Source organism: Neolamprologus brichardi, chromosome 2 (genome assembly GCF_056152115.1).
Source record: "Neolamprologus brichardi isolate AB-2024 chromosome 2, ASM5615211v1, whole genome shotgun sequence".
Classification (NCBI taxonomy): Eukaryota; Metazoa; Chordata; class Actinopteri; order Cichliformes; family Cichlidae; genus Neolamprologus; species Neolamprologus brichardi.
The window spans coordinates 6,197,688-6,212,392 of NC_142105.1; the positions used below are offsets into that span (position 1 = coordinate 6,197,688).

At 39.9% G+C, this 14,705-nt stretch overlaps 1 protein-coding gene across 1 annotated transcript; it reads left to right on the forward strand.

Annotated features, from left to right (window-relative positions):
* The first annotated feature begins 10,303 nt into the window (after window positions 1-10,303).
* On the forward strand, window positions 10,304-13,758 carry phox2bb (paired like homeobox 2Bb). Its single transcript, XM_006798883.3, has 3 exons — window positions 10,304-10,907; window positions 11,550-11,737; window positions 12,075-13,758. Exons 1-3 carry the CDS (start codon window positions 10,667-10,669, stop codon window positions 12,501-12,503), a joined length of 858 nt encoding a protein of 285 aa, XP_006798946.1. The 5' UTR covers window positions 10,304-10,666; the 3' UTR covers window positions 12,504-13,758.
* Window positions 13,759-14,705: the final 947 nt, after the last annotated feature.

A 14,705-nucleotide genomic window follows, 5' to 3' on the forward strand; every position in this document is an offset into this window, starting at 1 on the left:
CAAAGCATTCTATATGCAACCATTAACTGATGTTTACGAGCTAAAGAGCCGGCTATGTTTCTGAAGCTTTTGATGTTCCGAACAGCCTGTTTGAAGAAACTATGCTTGGCCTCAAATCTCATCGTCCATAACGAGACAAGAGGACCAAAACATTTGATCATTTCTGCATAGTGCTCAATAAAGTGGTGTTTAGGCATCAGTTTTTGGTTAGGAAATAGTTGTTGGTAACGCTTTCGGTGCTCTGAGACCTTACATTCCAAATATGCAACAGATTGAAGACTGTGAACAGGAGCTACTACAAGCTCGACAATATTTTTTAAGTCTAAAATAACCAGCCAGGCTGGTTCATCAGCAGGGACATTTGGTCCAATGATAAAAGGAAGCAAGCGAATAAGACACCAGTTTTCGTGTGCGTTACCCCCAAGAGAACGTCTCTTCTTCTTACTTACAGCTTTTGATAACACAGTGGGGCGATTAGTTTTATCTCCTTCCTTGTAAGGAAAAGAACGAATACGATTGTTCAGTTGTTCGAGAGAAAAATACTTTTTTGACACGAGAAGGTCAATACACTGGGCCAACTCGACAGGAACGATTCCTTCAAAGAAATCGTGCACAATGTCGGGAGGGTAACCAGTAACAACATTAAAATACGAGAGGTTATCCGTTAAAACACACGATTTTCTTACACCTAAACAGTTCACACCTTGTTCTTGAGCAGTCTTGATATGAAGCCGATGATTTTCCTTTGTTCTTCGTTCAAATGATCCTGTCTTTACCTCACACGTATTTATATCAGAAAGCTGGGCTGTACAGAAACGACAAAAATAATTAGCTGAAAAATTCTCCACAAATCCTCCAAGCCCATGGGCCCCCAGATTATCAGCAACGACACACTGAACGGTACCCTTGATAACCGAACCAATGAGGGGCACAAATAAACCTTGCTTCTCAAGTCTGACTAAATCACGCAGCAGAGGCTCAAGTACTTTTTCATAACCAAAAGATTTAATTAATTCACTTTTACACAACAGTGCCAAGTAGATTGAAGAAAGGGCTGAGCTGCAACCAGAAGGCAAGTTGCCCAGAATCCAATAAACCGCACAAAGTTTATGTTTTTTGCGAGATGTTCCTAGTGGGTTGCACACTTCAAAATCATCAATATATAGGCATAATGAAATTCTGAGCTCTTCACTTGAAAAAAAAAAAATTGTTTTTCTGATTCTCACCGTCCTGAAAACATGTAAGCAGTTGTGAATTTGAATGACTCCTTTTATAGTTTTCAACTAGCTTTCCGACAATATCTTCACATTGAAGTAACTGCTCCAATAACTTTAGCAGTGGAATATATTGAAAGGGTTTTTTTTCCCCCTCTAGAACATTTTCCTCTAGAACATATTCCTCTGGCTCAACAACATTAAACTTTTCATAGTAAAACTTCTTGCGCTTAAATGTTGTTTCGAGTGATCCTCCTTTTGCAATACTTCTAAGTAGTGGATTTCCAGTGTATAATGCAGTGCACAACTCATTCACTAGCGATGCACTAACCTCAATATTATGCTCCTTGAGAACGGCCAAAGTTAAGCTATTTGTTAAGGGTATAGCAGAAGTAGTGAATAGAAAATGTAGCCCCTCGAGTAAATTGTCAATTGCTGATGTTGGTACATGTGAAAAGACCTCCAACTTTAACAAAACCAAGGCAAGGTTTTTAACTACAGCTTCCTCCAAATTTTCACTAACTACACCAGCTTCACGATGCAAGTCAGAGGGCCCTTCATCTGCAGACTCCTCAGAAAGATCATTCTTACTTGTAAATTCAGTTCTTTTCACTTTCAGTTTTGAAATCTCTTAGCGTGCATGAAGAATGTTTTCTACTCTTGTGTGTCTGGAAAGTACCATACACATTAGTTTTGAAAGAACAATTTTGATAAACACAATCTACTGTCTCCAACCTCTTGAGATGTTTATTAATATGGAGGAAGTATTCTCTGCTTGTTGATATGTGGCTTTCAGGACAAGAAGAACAAGTCAAAATAACATGTTCTACAGTGTGAGAGGGCTTAGCAACATGTGCACGACTTAGATGAGTCCTAAGACCACCCCATGTTTTGAAAGTACAAGGACAATGACTGTAAATGCACGGATATGAGTGTCTCAGACCAAGAATGGAGTGTTTAAGTCTCAAGTGTTTTAGAATTTGGTACCTTTTAGATACACTTAAAGAGCAAAGCTTACAACACCACATTCATAACCTAAAAGACCAAATAAGAGAATTCAAAATGTAAAATTGCGTATTAAAGAAAAAGTAAATAATATGAAAGCATTAGGTACCTTCAACATGCACTTTTGGAGCACAGCTCAAATCTCCGCAGCTCCAAATTCCACAACTAGCAACCTGAGAGAAAAAGAAAAGCAGAAAAAATTAATCGTGTACAGTGAGACACATGCAAAGGGGTAGCACAGAGATGGTCTAAACTTAAGAACAATCCTGTTTCTTTTAAAATGTATTAATAATACAAGTTGAATTTCAAATGCTCCAAAATTTCTATTACTCATTTCATAAATCTGTTCCTGGCACGTTTACCATTATATACCGGAGCAGCCCAGTCTGAACTTGACCCACTTGCCCCCAAAAATAAAATCAAGTGGTTAGCGCTCCGTTTGTGTCGGTTTGTGCTGGTAAAATCATCGTTTGTATCGCTAGGTGTCAAAGATATTACACTTTTATTTAATAGGTCATTCAGAGTTCATCCCCCCCCCAAGCAACACGAAAATGGCCCAAAATAGGTCAAAACATGCCACAAAATGCTCGGGTGCGAGCCAGCGTTTCCTACGACGTCTACATCACCCGGACGCTCACTCGCGCCCGTAAGCACGGGGAGCGTGCTTGACGCCCGTGACGTCATCGCGAAAAAGTAAAACATTAATAACTGGAAAACCGTAGCAGCACAAATGTTAATTTTAATGGCACAAACAAGCACTAACCAAGCAGAGCATACTTGATTTTATTTTTGGGGGCAAGTATATATATATGCAAACTACGCAGTTCGCGGTTCTCTTCAGTGAAGCAGACGAGTATGGACTCGTCAACAATCACTGCACATGTATCCCAATTCTTGTTCGGGCTAACGTTCTCCTAACTTGATAGTGCAATAAAACAAATAAAATAAGTGTGCTATTAAGAGTTCGAAAGAAATTTTAAACGCAAATGGGACAATATTCAGATGTGCAGTAACATCGACAATGCAAATGAATGTTTCCAATGCTAGCAAAATGCTAACCTACAGAACACATACGGCCCACATATTTACCAGAAAAATATACGCCATATATTATCACAAAGTACTAGTTAAATTATATTCTATTAAAAATAGGAAGAAATTACCTTAACTCCAACGGATGAATCGTGATTAATCCCTCTTTCCAGACATGTGGCCAAAGCACACTGTGGCATAGATAAAGAAGGTCAACGCGTATGCGCGAAGATTTTTTTTCATTCTCTGCGCATGCTCAGAAAGGATGTGGAAAAGGCTCTTTGGATTTAATTAAATGTGTTCAATAAATTGGAAATATCAATATTATTTAACATTAAAGCGGTTTAGAATTAATTAAATCAAATTTAAAAATATTAATTATACCCATAAGATTAACAATTTTAAGTATATTGAACATAAAACTATGAATTAATTTTTACAAAGCCCATGTTTTATTTCTTAGAGTGTATTATGAAGCACAAGCGGTATACTATGTGGTGCAGATGCTGAATCTGCAGAATGCATCTCCATTGGTGAGTTTCTTGTTGTTTCAGCTTCTAAAGCCACTGAAAACAGTGACTTCAAATTTGGGCCTGGCAATTTTGTGCTAGCCATGCCAGTGCCAGCTTTTTGCCACTGCGTGTCAATGGAACAACTTTTAGATTGGGCGCTGGAACTGCTTTAGTGGAAAATAGATAGTGTGGTTATCTAATCTAAATCTAAAGTGAACTGAAGTTAAGTAACTTCTAGTGAAGAAGTAGCTCACAGGAGGAAAATGAGTGATGGCGGGCATGACAATGGAAAATAAATTAGAGCGCTAATTAACTAAAGTGATATGATCCTACTCCTTATTTATCATAATAGATTTTCATGTATTGAGAATTATAAAACGGCTATATCGTGATACCATCTTTATTATGGGTGATACTAATGGGAGCTACTGTAATGTCCACCCCATGTGGTAAACGTCTTCAACTGAGTAATTATAAAAAATGTGGAAACAAACCATTGAGCACAGCTTCTTCAATATTTCTGCTCTTATGTTTAGCTTTCTTTGCATATAAGTTTAGATCTATTTGTTTTATTGTTATTTCAAAGCTTTTGTTTTAAAACTGAAAAAAAGGACTTTGTAAAATTAAAACTATATAGTACCTCATCTCAGAGGAAAAAGTGGAGAGAAACTTGCTTAAAAACACCAGCCATGGTAGATTTAGACTTTTTACTATGCAGTAATAAACTTCAAACATTGTTTGTGTATGAATGAATTGTAAAGTAGCCATTGTAATTTAACCTACACGACTGTGGGGGTTTAAAAGTATGGTGTTCATTAGTTGTTAATAAGGGTTGACTGAAGCTGTTCAGATTTCAGTCAAACACACCTGCACACTAAAACTACCTCAAATCATCTGCATGATCAGGTGATGGCTGTGCATCAGCTTAAATAAATGGTTATTTAATCTGTCTTACAAAATGTTTGTGAAAGACACTGTTTGAAGTTTTGTTACAGCAGTAACAATATAGCACCCTGACAGCTTGTGATATTGATAAGTTCATTACCATTTGTGACCTCAGATGTACCAGAAACAATAGATTTGAGAAGACCTGTTTTTGTGCATGCAGGGTTATTGTCTCTTGTTTGGGACTCTTTTGACTATATGGAAATAATAATTCATACGAGCTGCCTGGTGATTTATGCAGATGGAGTCTGGGGGCAAAATAAAGAGTCTAATGTACAACTGGGGCCACGTGTTTAGTCTGAGCGCATCAAAAGAATATGAAATTGAGAACGGGGCACGAGGCTAAACAAATGAGCAGCTTTAGAAATTGATAGCAGGTGTTTACATGCGGCATTTTTGCATATTGTAATGTCGAAGCAGGGGTGTGTAATAAACATTACAAAGCGTTGTATAGTCTAATAATCAATATAACGCACAATGACCTTGACGTTTTATGATGGATTGGGAGACACGGCCTACTGTAATTGCTGCCCAGCCCTCCCTCCCTCTTTCCTTCCTTTCACCCTGCCGCCTCCGCTCCTTCTCTCTTCCCTTTTTTGACATTAAAAACCGCTCCATCATCCTCGATGCGCCGCCTTGTCGCCTGCCGCTCAGATGACCATTAATCGCTTAATTCCAGTAAACCTACGTGCGCACAAAAGGCCCCTGTCTGCTGCTTAATGCATGTGTGATTAAGCTTTTAGGCCGACCACACGGCATTATTAGCAAGCAGGTCCTTGTATAGAGAGCCAAATGCCTTCAGGGGGCCCGAGGGTGGTGTAGGATAGAGGAGGGGTGGGTGCGGAGGGTGAGAGGGGAGGCAAGTTAATGACACTGACCCTCACTTCCCCAACAGCTATTCAATTCAACAATAATAACGGGTCACGCAGCTGATTTATGAGGCTCAGGCTAATAATTGTCAATTGCTAATGCGGGGGTTGGAAGGGGGTTAATGCCAGTAGACTATGCTAAATAAAATATGCTTTGACCCCACTGGGGGGAAAAGCAGGAGGCCAGAAAAAAAAATGACAGATGATTTTTCAGATTGCCCCCCTCCCCAAAAAAGCTTGTTGCAGTTTAACTGAGTCTAAATCACAACGTGGTTCGGCGTCTGTGACTTAAAACATTTATCTGGGACCTGACTCTGACTCTAAGCCTGACTCCGGCCTGCATACCCCATCCATCCGCCTGCATGGCTGCAATAAATTAATAACAACCAAACAATGTGTCGTGGAGAGGCGGATTCAATTACCAAGTTTATTTACAGGGAAAATCTCATGAAGGCCATTGACCAACGTTAAACAGCGCGGGATGAAACGATGACAAGAGCTCCGATAAGAATTTAATTCCATCTCATTTCAGACGATTTTATGAATCAAATTCTTGAACACTGGCAAGAGATTTAATGATCACATCTTTGCGAAATCTTATTTCAGGACCGGTCGATGGCATTTCTCTGCGTTAATGTCGACTTAGAGGTTGGAGTAATTTAGTAATTGATTCCTTGCCTGGCTCTCGCCCGTGCCAAGGCCGCGTTTGAGGGTAATATGTTTCCTAATCTTATCCACTGGAATAAGATTTTTATGTTAATCCACTGGCTGGTCTCTTGGTCACTTGGGAAGAGCAGATAAAGGCTCAGAGGGGCCAGAGAGGCCAGAGGAGACGAGCTGTGCTCTGCTGGAGCTGGCTGCAGCATCTGGAAGACAGTTAACGTAAGATAAGAGGGAAAAATTACACACAACACAACCTGTAGTCCACGAATTCAAAACAGTTACATTCACAATTTATTACGTGATCATTATAAACCCATAAAGGCGAGATGAAATGGCGCTAAGTTGATTTTTTCCCCCCCTCCCTTCCTCTCCTTTACTGTATCTGACGATCTCCGTGACCTCTGGTGATTTTATTTCATATATTTTAACAAGCTGTAAAGGCACATAAAAATACAAAATACACAAACAACAACACGAGGCTGAGCCTGCTCGCAGCAGGCTGTATCCCTGGCGTCTTTTGTGCTGGCTGAACGTTTTTTTCTGCAGACATGGAGAAAGACACCAGCTTCTAATTGAATTTTGCCTCTTTCCCAGATGTCACTTTCCATCTGTGCGCTTGGAAACGCGATGCGCCTTTTACGCACCAGCCTGGAACACCTTAAAGTCTGATGTTTGATCCCCCCCCCCCCCCCCCCCCTCCACCCCAACCCATCCTTTTGAGTTAACATATTTTGCGATGTTCAGTTTTACATGATGAAAAGGAAGTACACCTAGACAAAATATCCAACACGAACGTGATTTATTACAGAATAATTGCCGCCCATTAATAATAACCCGAATTATTAGTGTAAAGATGTAGCAAAGCCTCCTTTCTCATCTTGTAATCGTTTTTCTCAGATATTTTTCACGCATTTTGCAACTAGAGGGAGACCTTCTATCCATCCCGTCAAATTGAGACATCAGACTAAATTGCCATGAGGAATCGTCCCCAAAATGAATTTTTTATCTGCTCCAGAGCCCCTCCCCTGCAACACGCGGCCTTATTAATAACCGTTTTGATAAGCGTAGGATTTCCTCGGGCGGAGGAGTGAGACATTGTAGGTGAAATGTGACAGCGGGACCCTCCCATCTTTCTCTCTCTCTCTCTTTATCCTCCTCTGTTACTTTGCCTTTTCAGGGGAGTGGATCCATCCAATCCATCCAGAGACAATGGCATTTTGTTCCACTTTTTGTCCCTCCTGTCGACCCGCATTCCTATATTGCTGAGCAACGATAGTGTGCACTAAATGGAGAGGAGTTCCTCCCATATCCCTTCTATTGTCCGGCACTTGCCAAGGGAATTTAAGGTCTTGCACACATCGCGTTTTCCTGATTTATTTAAGTGAATACATATGGTTGAGGCCCTTTATTTGCACCGTAATTACGAATTAAAGGACAATTATGTTAGTGTAAATCACTGTTTCTTCCGCACTCACTGTGTTTGGAAAAGGTGCTTTGTATGGAGAGTGTTTCAACCTGCAGCCAAGAGACCCTGTGCATCCACATAAAAGCTGACTGCACGTCTTGCATCTTGCAAAATCTTTTCAAAAGTCATTGAAGTCAACTCACATTGCAGATTTTCTCCTTTCAGATTTTATATTCTCACATCAAAACAAAATCAAACTGCGGCTTTGGGTGCCAGCCGAACCAGCTGAAAGAATTAAAAGATGTTGAAACTATAAAAAAAGGAGGCGTTTCAATAGCTGGTCTATGGCGGAGGGACTATAGACCACAAGAATAAAGAGCAGCTTCAGTGAAAGAAACCGATGGCTAAAAGCTATAATTGTATTTGCCTCGGCGAAATATCAGAAAAGACTTCTCGTTTCTTTGAGCGTTATTAGATTAATTCCCAGAGATGGTTTCTTTTCTCGCTGCCAGACGCGTGGAGGGAGGACGGTGAACCATTTGGCTCTTTGGTTTCAATAATCAAATTAACCATTTGGTACAACTTTTGGGTCCCAGCTCGTGTGTAGAAAGAGAAAATAAAAAAAGAAAACATTTACATAATAGGGACCGGGTTGTGTCAAGAAAGAATTAACTTTTTTCTGTTCTCATTGATCCCTGGGAAGACAATGTACACAAGGAAGAAAAGGGAGAAACACACTGCAACACGTCAGCAATTGTGGAGAAAAATAATTGATGGCAGAAAGCAAGCAGGTTTTCTATTTTTGTTTTCTTTTTATTTAGCGGGAGCTGCACCTTGTTGTGTTCGGTGCCACATTCAGCCTCATATTCACCTCTGTTTCAGTTTAAATAACAAAGCAAGTCAATATTTTTACTAAAAGGCAGCAATTAAAAAAATAAAATCGTATATTTTATGTCATGGAGGTATAAATGGTGCACAGTCTATAAGAATATATAGCTATAGGTAATATACCTTTTTTTTATTTAGTGCAGCTATTTAGAATATGAAATCTTTATGTCTTCAGATATTGACCTGCTAGCATTTTCTAGTAAACGTCTACATTGTTTTTATATCAGCCCATAAAAATTATTGTATATAAAACTCAATATCATGACAAAATCAAATATCTCCGAGGTACTACAGTTACAAGAAACAAAGATCCATAAAAATCTCATGATGACGTTTTATAGGTTTTAAGACAAAATTTTGTAATATGTAATGTCCAAGCTGATAGCCTCAATATAATAATAATAATAGAAAATACTAACATACTCTATTGATCATTTTATCCTCAGATTATTATAAGAATATTATTGTAACACTTCGATGTAGGGCCACTACTCATATCAATCACCCAAACATGAACAGAATAATAAATTCAATAATCAAACACTTATGTGCTAAATTTAATAAATGCACCGTAATTGCTTTTTCTTCTTTTTGTGTTTCGATCATTTGAAAGGGAAAACTCGCTGCTTCAACAGAGGACTTGAACTCGGTCCAGTGGAAAAAAAAGAGGAAGAAGAAACGCATCGAGAGTGTAAGAGCCATACAAAATGGTTCACCTTATTACGCAAACCAAATTAACCACTCAGCCAATATTGTGAGCCTGAGAGGTCCGATGACTGCCTCGCCAGTTCGTTACTTTCATTAGAAAGATGTTATTTGCCAAATAAACGGAATAATGAAAGTAATAAAGACAATTACAAACTCATTTGAATCATAAAAATACACCCGGAAGTTTCGGGGAGATTATACTGCAGCTGTGTAGGAAAAGATTTGGAAAAATGTTGGCAGAAAAGGCGAAATTTAGTATGAAATCGAAGCCGGAAAATACGTTTATTACCGCGCATAAATTCCAACACGTTGGGCTTTGAGCCCATGGAGACAATTTCTATCTTTCTTTCTACCTCCCCCCTTAATAACAGCAACAAAGTCGTGAACCACAAATGATACTGTCCGGATTTAAAATCGAGCTGTGTCTAAGAGTTTTGTGTTAAATAAAACCCGAAGAAATCCAGACAGGCGATACTGCGTGCAGGTAGCACACATTCAGTTTAAAAATCATATACGTGAATGCATATCTCGTTTCTTTTTCTCTAAAGTTGATACAAACAGGTAATTAAAAAAATTAAACCAGGTGCTTTTGTAACAAATTGTTTAGCCCTAATAAAAATATAGATGGTTATAAGAGATAAAAGCCGACACGTTTGGCTTCACTGCAGAAGACCAGAGTCAGGATCAGTGAAAATAGTCGGAGCAGACGGGCAGAAAGAAGAGGTAGAGGGGGAATACTATGTGAAATCCTGCCCAAGGTATACGGTCGCTTAAAAGGCTTAAAAGCTTGGAGAAAATTGGATCAGGGAGAATCGTCACCCAACTTTCATTATTTCCAAGTGGTGTGATTGAATTAAAGGGCAAGATGGTGGTTGGAGAGGAGTGGGGTGGATGGGTAGAGGGGTGGGCGGCGGCGGCGGTGGTGGTGGAGGGGTGCGTAATGGCGAGGTATTAAATTCTAATTAGAGATGCAGGGGATCAATGATAGGGAGGTTGGACAGCCCGGGCCCCCAGTGCCAGCCCAATAGACTGATGAGTTATTGTCATGTAAAAAAGCGCTAGCAATAAGACCAAACGCTTTGCTATTGTCCAAGCGGAAAGAGCCAAGTTTATTATGAGGACTATATGCTCTAGAGACCTCGGGCTAGGCGGCTCTTAGGGGGCTTTTCATAAAACAGGGCTAGGTTCCTATAAAGGAGGCCAGTTTTGGAGCAGGCGCTGAGCAGTGAACATCTACCCACCGTCCAGCCTTTTTTTCCCAATCAGTTCAAACCAAACAAGTAATCTTTCCCCCCAAACTCAGACCGCGCGTCCTCCTCATTTTTGTTTTTATTATTTTTTTCTTTCAGACCCATTTTTTGGGTGCTTTTGTTTGCCATTTTTTCCAGGGAAGTGCAGCTTTCTAACTCTACCGAGCCTTCTCAAATGTATAAAATGGAGTATTCTTACCTAAATTCCTCTGCCTACGAGTCATGTATGGCCGGGATGGACACTTCGAGCTTGGCATCGGCCTATGCGGACTTCAGTTCGTGCAGTCAAGCCAGTGGGTTTCAGTACAATCCCATCAGGACCACTTTTGGGGCCACCTCCGGCTGTCCGTCTCTCACGCCGGGGTCCTGCAGTCTGGGGACCCTGCGGGACCACCAGAGCAGCCCGTACGCCGCAGGTAAGCAGCGGCTCCAGAGCCACAACCCGGTGTATTATAGGACGCCTTGATTGCATTTGAAAATGGAAATGTGTTTAGTATTTACGAAACGAAATTTGCTTACACAAATGAAAGAATTTATCACGTTAGAAGCGATTGCAGGCAAGCGGTAATTCGGTTACGGGGTTATACTATCCCAGTCACACCCAAAACCGCCAACAGAATTATCTTAAGCTGCCAAAATGATAGGCATAATTTATTTACTTTGCGATGAGACATAAAGCTTCGAAAATAATTAGATAACCAAAGACTAAAGCTCATTATTGACACCGAATTGGAGTTACAGTAGCAACAAGCGGGGCGGATGGGAACATTATGACAAGTTTTCAAACTTGAGCCTCAATCTGAGGAGAACAATTAGTTTAACATTACAATTAACCCCATCACAGGTCTGCAACGTTATCAGTTCTGAACTAATTCAAAGGTAATCAAAGGCATAATACAATTGGAAGCTTTAGCCCAGCGTCCTTAACCGGATTTTAAACAAAATATTGAATTTCAATTTACTTCCATTTGACAACATCACATTTACACACCCCCATATCTCCCCATTACTGCACCGATAAGACCACTGCACGTGTAACCATGACATTTCATTTACAGTTCCATACAAACTCTTCACGGATCACGGGGGGCTGAACGAGAAGAGAAAGCAGAGGCGCATCCGGACCACTTTCACCAGCGCACAGCTGAAGGAGCTGGAGCGGGTTTTTGCTGAAACACACTACCCGGACATCTACACTAGAGAGGAGCTGGCACTCAAAATCGATCTGACTGAAGCCAGAGTGCAGGTACATAACCACCGACTCCCTTTACGCACAGTTACGCACTGGTGGATGCAAATGAGAACTATTTCAAAATACTGGGTCTAATCAATCATTATCACTAGATTTTAAGCAAAAGTTGAACTGCTTTCACAATGCGAAGTGCTGAGTACTACTGCTGTGTACACATTGGCAAAATAGACAACGTCTTTCTTTTGAGGCTTTCAGATATTAAAACGTCTTTATATGACTAAAATTATTTAGAGAACTCAACTTCTCTGTCGCCCTTTGTTTTGTCAGTCTTCTAGAAATTTAAGTCACGGTCGTTAAACGTTTCTACTTCCACCTTTTCACAACTAAACAGGTATGGTTCCAAAACCGACGTGCCAAATTCCGCAAGCAGGAGCGGGCTGCAGCAGCGGCTGCAGCGGCAGCCAAGTCCAGTTCTGGAAAAAAGTCCGATTCGAGAGATGAAGACAGCAAAGAGACCAAAACCACCGACCCTGACAGCACAGGAGGACCGGGCCCGAACCCCGTGCCCACCTCCAACTGCGGCGGGCCGAGCCCTACCGCAGGCCAAGTCAACACCACCGGGAACGGACAAGCGGACCAAGTGAAGACCTCCGTGTCCACCGGCATGGGAGTGACAGCACCAAGCCAAGGCTGGGCCACCGCACCGGGGACCATCACCTCTATCCCGGACTCATTGGGCGGGCCCTTCGCCAGCGTATTGTCGTCTTTGCAAAGACAGAACGGAGCCAAAGCTACGTTAGTAAAGACCAGCATGTTCTAATGAAGCTTCACATCGGGGAAAGAGAAGCAGAGCAGGGGAAGAGAGATACGTTTCCTCCTTCTCTGGAGACTGAAAAGCAATCGCCCAAGACTGACTTAAGGACAACAAAAAGCAGTTAGGAAAAAAAGATTACTACTGTTATCTTTTAATTTTACGCCTTGCGTCGTTTCTTGTGGCCAGCTGGCAGTTTGCGGCAAACATATCCATCTTGACAAGTCAGATCGTCTTATAATAAAAAAAAAGTTATTTTCTACAAACAAGTGCAAGTTGTGTAAAATCTTTTCAAGCATGTCTCGGGACGAAATACACTGAGAAATAAGACAGAAAAGGTCTTTTTCTACGTGCACCAATGTTATCTAAACATCCATTATTCATGCATTAATTAAAAACACATTAAGCGTGAAATAAATACTTAAAATTGGATCACTTGACTTGTTAAGATGAATATATTTTGTTCAGATTTGGAGCATAAACAAACGTCGCCGCGCTGGAAAGGCGTAGTGCCATCAGTGAGCAAAGGAGCCTCGTTTAGTCACATTAAATGTCAGTGTTCATCAGATGCTTTGTTTCGTTCAGAGACGTTGAATCTCCACGACTGAGGATGCTTTCCACAAACATATGGTATGAAACAACCAATATCCAACAAGACGCTGACGCATTTTGCTGTTTTGTTCTCTGCAGACACAACCTGCTGTGTGGAAGTGGCCTCTTACAGCTGTGTTTTGGTTTCTAAGGCTGCTGAGAGTTTAGTTTCTTTAAATTATCGATATAAACACAATTATTTCCTCAAGAAAAAAGGCACAAACTTACTGCAATGTTCACCTCTGACAGGAAATCTGTATGTTTTGTGTGTCTTTCTACGGCAATGTTTTTGTGGCTCAAAATTGTATAGTGTTAATACGTATTATTGTCTCCTATAGTTGAACCATAGGCCATACTCCCTCGTAGATCGATCATACAAGTCTTTTTGATGTTTTACAAAATTCCCTCGGAAGAATTTATTTTGGGTAAAAAAGGGGAATGGATGCAAACATTGTATTTATTTCTATATAATTTGCATGTTGTCTCTTTGTCTGATTTTACAATGATTTCCCTCCCATTTTGTGAGCATTATGTAACATGTTTTGTCCAGGATCTGAAAGTTATTTATATGTAGGTAATGAATGCTTATATTTAAGAAGGAAATATTTCTACATGTGCACATAGTTTTCCAGGTGTACCATTGAAATGATTGTTGATGATAAAAAAAAATTAATAGTCCATATTGTTTTTGTCATGTTTTTCTTTGGGAAAGAAATCGTGGAAATGATCGGTTATTATTCTTTTTTTTTGTAGTATACGATTCTTGAACAATTTTGAAAAAACATATTTTGTCACTATGGTTTGAAAAGGGCGAAGATTTCAGCACCACGGACAGCACTGCGGCGTTTCAGAATTCGTTCTTTCCGATTGACTTTTGGGAAAAAGAAAAAGAATGGGAGAAGGTAATCCGGCCTTTAGTTTAATTTATGAAACCAGGATGTTTCTTTAAAAACAAACAAACAAACAAACAAACAAAGTCAGTCAATCTTTCTCCAAGAAACTAACTCTTATTAAAAGGCAATGTTTAAATTCGGGGGAAATATTGTATACGAACTTGAAATTAAACTACACTAAAATACACAAATTAATTATTTTTCAAGAAATGAAACTCAATCAGGTTTATTTTTAAAATGGTAAATAATGAGTTAAATAAACTGGCTGACACTTTTTCTTTTATTAACAAACATCCGTGGAATCCAGTTTTCTGACTCGAGGCACAATTTGGGAATAATCGCTACGAGATTTTAGGTGAGATCAAAAATACTACGGGAATCCGTTTGTTGAACAAAGAATTCGTTTCGTGTATAAGCCAGAGAGTCCGTCGAGGTAAATGTTTTAATTTTATGAAGTCACATTTTAAAAATGCACTCTAATCAAAAACTCAGGACCTTAATAGGCACGTCTTTGAATTTTAGGCCAAATAAATGTTCGGAGTCGTTATTCTCGGTTTATTCCGACCCAACTTGAGTATTATTTTATTATCACCTGAAAACATCATTAAGCTACAGACGGGTTTTTTGTGTTTTATCATTAGAAATTTATGGTGCTGTCATAAAAACGCACATGGAAAAAAAAAAGAGGTTTCTATTCTCACTGGGTTAGAATGAGCTATTATATTAT

Bases quoted from the DNA above. Each gene is read 5' to 3' on its own strand.
- phox2bb (XM_006798883.3), top strand. From the start codon at position 10,667: ATGTATAAAATGGAGTATTCTTACCTAAATTCCTCTGCCTACGAGTCA. The intron at 10,908-11,549 runs GTAAGCAGCGGC...TTTCATTTACAG, and splicing joins GAGCAGCCCGTACGCCGCAG to TTCCATACAAACTCTTCACG. The intron at 11,738-12,074 runs GTACATAACCAC...ACAACTAAACAG, and splicing joins TGACTGAAGCCAGAGTGCAG to GTATGGTTCCAAAACCGACG.